The sequence below is a fragment of the Strix aluco genome, chromosome 5 (genome assembly GCF_031877795.1).
Source record: "Strix aluco isolate bStrAlu1 chromosome 5, bStrAlu1.hap1, whole genome shotgun sequence".
In the NCBI taxonomy this organism is placed as follows: Eukaryota; Metazoa; Chordata; class Aves; order Strigiformes; family Strigidae; genus Strix; species Strix aluco.
The window spans coordinates 8,274,823-8,286,057 of NC_133935.1; the positions used below are offsets into that span (position 1 = coordinate 8,274,823).

General features: G+C 47.2%; 1 protein-coding gene across 1 annotated transcript; it reads left to right on the forward strand.

Moving 5' to 3' along the window:
- Positions 1-3,426: 3,426 nt before the first annotated feature.
- NECAP1 (NECAP endocytosis associated 1) lies at positions 3,427-11,166 on the forward strand. The gene is made up of 8 exons (XM_074825778.1): positions 3,427-3,906; positions 5,121-5,221; positions 5,370-5,474; positions 5,874-5,955; positions 6,365-6,473; positions 6,556-6,742; positions 8,641-8,734; positions 8,855-11,166. Exons 1-8 carry the CDS (start codon positions 3,566-3,568, stop codon positions 8,901-8,903), a joined length of 1,068 nt encoding a protein of 355 aa, XP_074681879.1. The 5' UTR covers positions 3,427-3,565; the 3' UTR covers positions 8,904-11,166.
- Positions 11,167-11,235: the final 69 nt, after the last annotated feature.

Sequence of the window (11,235 nt, forward strand, 5' to 3'; positions counted from 1 at the left end):
GGGTGTACAATCCTTCATCATCCAGATCCTTAACAAAGAGTTAAACAGTACTGGAACCAGTGTTAACCACAGCCGGACACCACCAGTGACTGGTCTCCAGCTGGATTTAGTTCCCCTGATCACCACCCTCTGAGCCCAGCAGTTCAGCTGCTCACTGAACTCCACCTCGCTGTTCACCTGTCTGGCCCATACTCCATCAGCTTGTCTCTGAGGATGTTCACATTGATGTTTATCTTGATGTACTGACTCAACTGGCGACCACGACAAGTTGGCTAAAATCTTAATGCAAGTTACCATTTATAGTGCCGTTTCAGGTTTGTTATTACAAAACTGCACCAGTCTATCAGTTATTAGTTACACCCATGTGCAATTCTAAAAATGTGATCAATATATTTACAAAAGCCTCCCTCATGCAAGAGTATCCAGGTTGTCTCCAAAACACTTTAGCAAGGACTAAGAATTCCACTTGTATTTCATATTTCTACTTCTTCTGCAGAGCTTTGCGTCCCCTCTCACACCTCCCATTTGTTTCTCTGCCTGCGGTGTGACTAGCTAGCTATGATCTTTCGCAGACCCCAAATGTTCCTTGTGCAGATGGCAAACCCATCTTCCTTAAAAAAACCTGTCCAGAACACTCCCCATAAACCTTAGCCATAACTAGCCCAGCTGTTTCTCTAGGAAGCATACTGCAGTGGTCTGCTGGCTGGTCTTTGCCATGCGCTTGTTTTCATCGTCACAACTGTGCACTTGGTTTCATAGGGACTCCCCGGGAACATCAAGTGTCTGCAGGGTTGCCCTGCACTGGTACTCCTCAGACTCTCCTCTTCAGAAAATCCACTGAATGACCCAAAGAAATTTTTGTGCATCGCTGAATAAGCTCAGCTCAGCACAAGCTTTGGACACCACGCAGGGAACACAGCTTGGCAAAACTGGTACATACATAGATCGTATATAATTAAAAAGTGGCTCTTCACAATAACAGGTTCTCAGTACTGGGTGAGTTTTTGGGTCAGATGTTTTGCCAGGGCATTTTCAATGAATGAAACACCATTTGAAATAGTATTTGGACTGTTTTGTAAAAATGTTCATTTTGGGATTAATCTTTAAGTTATATAATGAGTTGTTTTTTGAGACTGGTTCCCCCTGTTCCTTCTGTGCAGAGAAGGAAAATTCCAAATGTTGGGTCCATCCATTAAGTACATTCCTGGGAAATGCCTTATTTATTTTCTTAAATAAGCAAAGCAAAAGCCCAAATGATTCTTCTGCATGGTTTATTATGAAGCTACCTACAGATTGGCATGAACTGTGCATTTTTTCAGAGTAAACATTTAGTACTTTTAGAGACTCAGACACTGGCTACTGCATAGCAGTAAACTTCAACACTAGTCTTTACTGAAAAGTCACTATTTAAAAAAAATAGCAGTTTAAATGTTACTAGTCTTGTCATATTTGATAAATAAACTAGTATCTATACACTTATTTTGGACATATTTCTGGGAAATCACACTCCCAAAATTAACCTTTACATAGCAGGCACTTTCAACACTTCTACCTGTTACTTCCTGTAATGGTTTGTGCTGTGTTTTACCTTTGGTTTGCTGTTCTACCAAAGGCCTCCTGATCCCAGAACCACAGGCCACACAAAATTCCATTTTCACTTAAAACCCAAGCATTGGCCCAAGGCTGCAGAGAAGAAAACCATGCTGGGGAGAAGCGCCCAGGCTCACTGCCGAGGGCACGCAGGGATCCACACCCCCCCCCTCCCCCAGATATTCATGTGGCAGCACAAAACCCAGCCCTGTGTTTCAGCAGGGTGTAAAAGAATGCCAGTGTTACATTGCTTGCCAGGCTGCTGGAGTTAAGGCAAAAAGGTTAATGAGAGGCAACAGAAAAACAGACCTGCTTAAAGAAAGCCTATGAAACAGTGCAGATTTACACTTTCCTAGGATACTAGCCAAGCAATCTGTAGTGTAAGTGCTTTGTGGGCCAGGGGTTTGGTGTGCATTTGTTAGCAATATTTTACAGACTTCCCTTCTATGGATTCATCTAATTGCTTTTTTAAAAGTTATTTATACTTTTGGTTACCCGTACCATCCCTGGAGCCATGAATCTAATTGTGCAATATAAAAAAGTGTAATTTTTGTTTTCAAACTTCTACCTGATCATTTCATTTGATACCTCCTAGTTCTTTTGCTATAAGAATTCATGTCATGTCCTCCATGTGTCTCTCATACTACCACTTAGATGTCTCTTCCCAAGGTGAAGCATAGCCGTCTACTCAGCTTGTCCACCAAAAGAAGCCATTTTCAGCCATGGCTGTCTAGTCATCATTTTCTACATAATTTCTGATTCTATAATTAAGATTGAGGACCACTACAGCATTCAGTATTCAAGAAGCAACTGAACACTTCTATTTACCTTTTGAATAGCATTGCACATTGACACGGTTTTTCACAGAACTTTCTGCAGTGACTGCTGCGTTTGAATGGTAATAACTTATCTAGAGTACATTGCTCTGTATGTATAGTTATGGTTGCTTTTCCAGACTCAGTAATACACAATTAGCAATATTAAATTTCACCTGGCTCTTTATTGTGCTGCCATTCAGTGTGCCACAATCCTCCTACAGTTCTTCTAGAAGGAGAGCATCTAAGACAAGAGCGTGGCAAAGAGCCAACTTTTATAAGGCATGTGAGGAAAGATGCAGAAGCAGCACCAGGACACCAGGAATACATCTCCCGTTCAATTCCATTGAGACTTAACCAGCAGAGAACGTAACACCCTTCTGTCTTTTTCAAACAAGCATCTCTGGACCAAGAAAATACAAAGCACCACCAGTAACAGCTGAAGGGTTTTGTTTTTTAAAGGATTAAGCAGTGAATTAAATACGTTCTTGAAAAACGTATTTAAAATCAAGACTATGAAAGCAATGGAGGATCCATATTCTCCCCACACAATAGTCTTCAATGAATGAAAACCAAGAAATAGCAGAAATCTTGAATGGAACTCCACAGTGTGCAAATAAAAAGGGCTACACAAGTAGGGTAAAATGCACAGTTCATGCCAATCTGCGGGTAGCCTCATAATAAGCCATGCAGAAGAATCTTTTGGGCTTTTTGCTTTGCTTTTTGCTTATTTAAGGGAAAAAAAAAAAAAAAAAAAAAGGCACTGTCCAGGGATGTAGTTAACGGACAGACCCAACCTTTGGAACTTTCCTTCTGTGCACAGAAGGTTCAGGGGAAACCATCTCGGCGTGACACCGGCGCCTCCTGCTCGGTGCCACCGTGGTCTGGAGCCCGCGCCCGGCGCCTCCCCCGCCGCGCACCGGGCTGGCGGGAAGCGGCAGCTCAGGGCCTCCCCAGGCCCAGCGCCCCTCCTGCCCGCCGCTGTGCCCCGGCAGCTCCGGGCCTCCCCACCACCCAGGACGGGAACCTGGCCTCCGCCCGGCTCTGCCAGCTCCCGACATGGCTGTGCCCAGCTCCAGGATGGCGCCCGGCACCACTTCATCAGCCCAAACCAGAGATGGCCGCGCCAGGCACTCTGGGGGAAACTGCCAGGGCCCAAGATGGCGCCAGCCCCCGCTGCTGTGTCAGAACCGGCTCCGAGATGGCCACCTCCCCGCTCCCGCGCTTTGCTGCCAGGATCTAAGATGTCTTCTTCCACGCCTTCGACGTGGCTTGTTCCCCGCCCAGCCGCCCCCGCGCCCCTAGGCGGTGGCTGCCCTCATCAAAGATGGCGGTCGGAAGCGCTCCTGGTTCTTAGGGTCCCACCCCTCGCTCTCGCCGGGTTGTGGGGGTTCGCGGCCGAGATGGCGGCGGCTGAGCTGGAGTACGAGTCCGTTCTGTGTGTGAAGCCTGATGTCAACGTCTACCGCATCCCGCCGCGCACTTCCAACCGCGGGTACAGGTGAGGGAGCGTGCGGCGCCCGGGATGGCCCTGGCCCGCGGCAGGGCAGCCAGGAGCTGGGCCCGGGAAGGGGCGTTCTCGCCCCGAGCGGGGCCTTGGGAAGCCATGGCCTGCGGCCGCAGGCGGGTCAGGCCTGTTCCCTGAGGCCTTTCACCCCACCGGCTGCAGCTCTGGGGGGATGTACCGGCTCTCATACGTGGTCTGCGCCTAAAAGCGGGAGCCTTTGCTCCGTGCTGGGGCTGCTCTGTTAATTGTGTGTGGGAGGTGAGGGCACCTGAGCAACCTGCGCTTCCCGGCAGAGCTGCCCACTGCTCCCAGTTTGCCCGGTTCCCTGGGATGTGAGCCTGATGTGGTGTAACGGCATGTTGAATTCGGCCTGTTGGCTCTTGCAGTAGCGGGGAGAAAGCCAGCAGGGGTTCAGCATGATTTTTAGGAAGAGGTTGGAGGACCAGGAGTTAGAAATGCTTTCCCTCTCCTTAGCTGAAACCAGTGGAGTGTCACTTTATAACCTGTGCCCACAGACTTGCAGGAGAAGGGGGTTTGTGCTCTGAAGTGCTGATGGGTGTTGGTGGTACTCGCTGAACTTAGTAAACTGTTACTGCCCTGGATGTTGTGCGGAGCCACAGGATGTATTTGTTTCCAGTTGTAAAATCCTGTAGGTTGGAGTTTTTCTCTCTTTTCTTTTTTCTTTTTTTCCTTCACAGCAGTATGTAGCAAAGAGTTTGATGGGCTAGTCAGGATGGCTGTGTGTGATGTTTTACCTAGTGTAAGCTAGTTGCCTCTAGGTTCAGAGGTACTTGATACTGCAACAATAGGGTAGAATAATGGAGAGGCTTTTCAGCATGCTCTTAACTAATTTTTGAGGTCTGCCTGATGCTCACAAGTCACTTAGTTGCTTTGGGGTTTATTGTTCCAGGTGAGTTTCTGTGTTTCAGTCTCCCCTTTTCTGCACGCTTATACAGGTAAAAACAAGAGTTGATGTTCTCTGCTCTGTATCTATTTCTCTTTACCCAGAGGAAAGAGGTCACTCAGAGCTGTGTGTGTCCATTGGCAGCCACGGATAGGAGCTGAGACCTCATATATTGTTTGTGGAGAGAAATGGAATAAGGCAGCTGCAGGTGTTGAAGGTTTGGGAGCAGAGATTTTTGTTGAGATGGTCAGGCAGAAGTGGAGGTGTTGATGTATGGTCAGTGAACAGTTGCTTTTCTTTTCAGGGCATCTGATTGGAAACTGGACCATCCGGACTGGACAGGGCGGCTTCGTGTCACCTCTAAAGGCAAAACTGCATACATAAAACTGGAGGATAAGGTTTCAGGTAAGGGAAAGGCTGTGGCTTGGCAAGGCTGTGACTGTGATTGCTGCTTATGAGCCGTGCTTCTAAGCCTGCTCACAGCTGTGCATGCAACCTTGGCCACGCTTTAGTAAGAGGTTGTTCTCGTTAACACCCGATTCTCTGTCTTCAGGAGAACTCTTCGCCCAGGCTCCTATAGATCAATACCCTGGCATTGCAGTAGAGACTGTGGCAGATTCCAGCCGCTATTTTGTCATTCGAATTCAGGATGGAACTGGTGAGTTGAGGGATCATGTACGTGCCAAGTGCTAGGGGTGGAGGAGACTTAGCCTGATGGAGCTGGGTGCATGCTGGGTGGATTGAAAGGGTGTTGGGAGTGCCAAAAAGGCTGGATAGGGTGCCTGGAGGGGTAGGAAGGCAAGGTTAACAGAGGAGGGTTCTCTACATCGCACAGAGTCCAGGGACTGGGAAGGAACATTCAGTTTATGAGAGTGCTGCATGGAAAGAAGGGTGCGTCCTGAAAGCTAGGAACAATGAGCTGCTGGTGTCCAGCTGCAAGTGTGTCTGAGGGAGGTAGCACAGAGTGGTTTAGGAGAAGCAGAAGGATTTTGGAGTAAATGAACACAAGGGCCCATTTGCAGGGCACCTCCAATGACTCCTCCTGTCTCCTTGCTAGGACGAAGTGCTTTTATAGGCATTGGCTTCACGGATCGTGGTGATGCCTTTGACTTCAACGTCTCTTTGCAGGATCACTTCAAGTGAGTGGTGCTTTTCTGGAATGCTGTTTTTCCTCTGGCCTGTAGAACATGGCGGGTGGTGGTGCATGTTCGTTTAGCACAGGCTTCCTTGGGATGGTCATGAAACCCTACTCTGGCTCCATCGGGGACGCTTGAGTGTGCTGCCAACTGTCATGCAAGCTGAGAGTCCTGCAGGGTTAGATCTGTAAGTCTTAAACTTAGGTCCTGTGATGCTACAGGTGCAGTGTTAGACAGTCTCTTGGGTTTGTGGTGGTCCCAGCTTTTTGCTGTATTATGTTGGGAGTAGGGAGGTAGCTGGTTTGACAAGGCAAGGTAGTTCTCTGGAGGGATGGGGAGAGGAACCATGCATTTTTCTAAAACCCTGTTCCCTTTTGCCACAGGGCCTTATGTCTTCCTCTTTTCTTTTTAGGTGGGTGAAGCAGGAGACTGAGATCTCCAAGGAGTCCCAGGAAGCTGACACACGTCCCAAATTAGACTTAGGGTTTAAGGAAGGGCAGACCATCAAACTGAACATTGGGGTAAGCAGCCCAGTTTACCCTTCTTCTTTCTCTGCATACACCAAAGGAGACTCTTCCTCACTTATCTTTTCTTTTTATATAGAACATGACGACAAAGAAAGGAGGAGCAGCCAAGCCCCGTGTGCCTGGATCGGGGGGCCTAAGCCTGCTGCCACCCCCACCAGGAGGCAAAATTGCAGTCCCTCCTATACCTCCCCCTTCCTCCACAGCCATTGCCAACCATGTCACACCACCACCCGTGCTGAAATCCAGTAATGTGAGCAGTGCAGGTAAACATTAGTGCAGAGCAAACAGTCTGTCAGACACTTGCAGATGCGTGGAGAGGACTGAGGGGACTTCAGGGAACCAGTGTTCATTGTAGTGCCAGCAGTCCCCTGTGAGACATGATGTGTCCTGAGGGCTTTGTTCTCTTTGACCTGAGGATCTCCGTGCTTGTTTAATAATGCCTGCTTGTTCTCCTTGCAAGGAGGACAGTGTTGTAGCTCCTGTCCTTGCAAAAGGAGAAACCAAGTGGCTTGGTCAAAACAATCTTGGCGGGGGTGGGTATGAAATTTAAATAGGTTTTTCTGAACATGTATGTGGTTTAGGTGCACTGGTGGTGCTGTGTAGGGTGTCCGGAAAAGTACTGCACGGTCACTTGGTTTCTGCAGAAAAAATACAGATAAACTTGTGGCTGTTGTTGAAAGATGCAGGAAAAGCACTTCTTGAGTGGCTTTGAATAGGGAGAGAGGAACCTTTAGTATGAGCAGCAGAAGGAGGTGCAAAGTATAGTGGGATTGTGGGTATAGTGGGTTGTTTTAAAAATGTATATTTTATATAATACATAAAAATATATGTTGAACTTCATACACACATTATATATACACATGTATGAAGTTCAACATAGCAAAGTTCAAGGTTCTGCACTTGTGGTGGGGCAATCACCTGTATCAGTGTACACAAGGGGATGAATGGATTATGAGCAGCCCTGCAGACAAGGATTTAGGGATACTGGTGGATGAGAAATTGGATATGAGCCAGCAACGTGTGCTCGCAGCCCAGAAAGCCAACTGTGTCCTGGGCTGCATCAAGAGCAGTGTGGCCAGCAGGTCAGGGGAGGTGATTCTCCCCCTCTACTCCACTCTCGTGAGACCCCACCTGCAGTGCTGTGTCCAGCTCTGGGGTCCCCAGTACAAGAAAGACATGGACCTGCTCAAGTGGGGTCCAGCAGAAGCCATGAAGATGACCAGGGGGCTGGAGCACCTCCCCTGTGAGGACAGGCCAAGAGAGTTGGGGTTGTTCAGCCTGGAGAAGAGAAGGCTCCAGGGAGACCTTATAGCAGCCTTCCAGTACTTAAAGGGTCTACAGGAAAGCTGGGGAGGGACTCTATCAGGGAGTGTAGGGATAGGACAAGAGATAACGGTTTTAAACTGAAAGGGGTGAGATTTAGATTAGATATAAGGAAGAAATTCTTTACTGTGAGTGTGTTGAGACACTGGCACAGGTTGCCCAGAGAAGCTGTGGCTGCCCCCTCCCTGGCAGTGCTCAAGGCCAGGTTGGACGGGGCTTTGAGCAACCTGGGCTAGTGGAAGGTGTCCCTGCCCATGGCAGGGGGTTGGAACTAGGTGATCTTTAAGGTCCCTTCCAACCCAAACCATGCTGTGATTCTATAACAGAGAGTCTGCTGCAGTCTTCTGGATGCTGTACTAAAAGTGTGACCATACAGAGGTGTCTGGAAAGCTGATGATACTCTTGTGAAGGCAGAGACTTTAGCAGTGCAGTACTCAGATCAGAGTGAGAAGAAACCACACAGAATTGTACTGTTAAGGTGATGCCTGTTTGGCAACTGCATGATTGCTGAGCTTGGGCTGAGTCTGAGTCTTATGTCTACTGGGAGAGGTAATATGTCACAAATCTGTCAGTTTTTATGCTAGGTGGAGACTGTATAGTTCTTGAAGACAGTGTACCCCTGCAGCATGCTCCATGCACATTCAGCAAAAGGAGCTGCTGTTATAACAAAATCCTTAAAAAGTCTGACTTCCTTCTTCTGGAGGAAGAGCTGAATCTCTTCAAAGATTCTCTGCCCCTGCATCCAGCAGTTTGTGTAAGGTGACAGTTTAAATGCCTGTGGGGTTTTCTTCTTGATTAGCTTGATTTTTTTTTTTTTTTTTTTTTCCTTCTGCCTTAGATATTCTATTAGACTTAGATGCTCCTCCATCTGCATCCAAGGTACCAGCATCAGCTACCACAGACCTCTGGGGAGACTTCAGCACTGCATCCAGGTAAGCTGTGGTGAAGGGAACTGCACACAAGAAGGCTGGTGTTCTGATGGGCACTGGAAGAGCCATAAGTTAAGAAGTCTTGCTAGATCTGCTCCTTTGTTTCTCCTTTCTTTATTTCAGTGCTGTTCCCAATCAGGCTCCTCAGCAGTCCAACTGGGTCCAGTTCTGAATGGTCAAAGCAGTGGAATGGGACAAACTGATGACCAAGAGGCTCTAGAGGCACCAAATGGGATCAGAGGGGACACAAACCTCTCTAGTCTTCAATCAAAAACAAATCGGGACAATCCTCATTTTTAAACCAGATCTTCACTTCAGTCAAAACTTACTATTTTTTATCCCACAGTGAAACCACTGAACCTAAAGACTCCTTGCAAGATGGGCAAGGAGGAGAGAGGTAGCCTCATCTCTTCCACCCACTTGGCCATTACATGGTACATCCTAGCTCTTTTTCCCTGTCTTTCCATACAGGGAAATCAAGAATCCTGAAGAAGGTGGGTACAGGGAAAGGCTGGGTAGGTGCCTCTGGGTTCCTTGTCCTTTAAATTTTCTCTGGTTAGAATGTTGCGTTTTGTGGCTGCTTTCAGTAGTGACTTAAGCCTGTAGCTTGGCCTGCAGTGCTGAGGACAGCTGCAGTTGGCTGCAGCTTGTAAACGGAAGCTGTAAGGAGACAGGTCTTGTCTCAACACAAAACCCTCCTTGATTAATTAACGTCTGTGGTGAGGAGTGAACCTCCCCATGCACGCACTACTCTTCCTCTCTTTGGTGCAATTCTTGATAGTGCTGGATGTTCCTGTGCTCTTGTGGGAGGAGTCATGCAAGTCCTTGAGTAGACCTGCTGCCACTGTGCTGTAGCTCCGGGTGGGCACCCCATCTTGAGGCTCCTTGTTTGGCTTGCAGGTTCACTGGAGGAACTTCTATCATTTTTCACTCCTTTCTCCTTCCCGCCCCGTGCAAAGGCCTCATTTGTCATTGAGCTGTTTTAACTGGAAATAGCTTTAAAAAAAACAAACAAACTAACTTGTTTTTATAATTTGGTAGTTACTTGCACTAGATGACAACCAGGTAATCCCACCACTCAGCATTTCATGTTCCTGCATCACGATCCTGAGCCCTGGCCTTGTGTTGTGACTTGGCACTGTGTTACAAGTATTGCATATCCATACCACAGTAAGAACTATGGTGGGACAGTGGATTATTCTCTGGTGAAGGGACAGTCTCCTTCCTCTTTTCATCTCACACTTTGTGTGGGCAAGAAAATTACAGTAGGCCCAAACTTGAGAACTGTGGCAGTGAAATTCTCCCACCTGTGTTCCTTCTTGTGGCTTTTCTTCTAAGGCTGACTTTCTAGGGATGTGAGCTGGTTATTGTAACTTAGATTTTTTTTTTTTTTTAAATTTTTAATGTGCCCCAAACCCCCTCTAATTCCTGTGTGGTTTAGGATGTTAGAGGTAAAAGGCCCTTACTCTCTGCTGTTCTCTTTGGGAGAGTTTCCTCAGGCCCTTTGATCTGGACACTAATCCATCTTCCGCAGCTATGGGTGTGATCTGGGGTGTAAGTCTGCTGATTACTCTGGGCAAAGCCCGTGGGCAGACTGTAAACCTCACAATGCTGGCTACCCTCTGTGCTAGCTGATAAGCCAAACCACTAACTGGCAAAGGGGAGGCTCAGTGGTTCTTCTACAGCTGTACCCGGTTACTAGAACACTAGGGTTCTGGTGCTTCCTTGGAAGGCTTCTTCCTGTTTTGAACATTCAGCCAGCAGCAACGCTTTTGTAACTGGGATGCACTCTGCTAGCACACCTGCTCAAGTAAATTTTTCCCTTTGGGCAAAGATTTCCTGGTGAGGCTTTTAAAAGGGAATAGTTAGCTGTATGCACCTTGTACTTGCAAAGGTCTCTTGTCCTTTCTGTCTTCTTATTACACTGAGGGCATTTTGGAGACAGAGTTTCACTTAGACCATCCTTCTGGGAAGCAAAATGCTTGAAAATAGCTCTAAAGCTGCTGCAGTTCCACTTGTGGAAGTGGGGACCAGACTGCTCTTGGATGTATTTTAAGTAGTCATTTAATCCTGATCCCCTGGCTCTCTTAGTGTTCCCCCTGCTGCCCCTTCCCCGCTGTCAGAGTCACTCCTGCAGTCTCGTTGTACTTAAACTCCCTGCCTCCTCTAACTTTGTGGGTGGCTATAATCTGCTAGCGAAGTCATGGACTCTGCTGGTTGGCTTTTTGTTATTTTTTTTTTTTTCTCAAATCATTGTGAGGTCCTGTCATTTCAACTATGTATCAGTTCCCCAAACCAAGGAAGTTCATGGCACCAATTAACAACTAACTAGGAGCCTCTTCTATATTGTCTTAGTTAGTATTCTGGAGATAATATATTATGTATTTGAAAAGCTGAAGAAGCAAAAATTAAAGATATATGTATATAAAGCATAAGATGTACTGGTGCAAATGGTAATTAAACAAGTAATATCGGGGAAAAGAATGTCATGAGTCTTTTAAGTT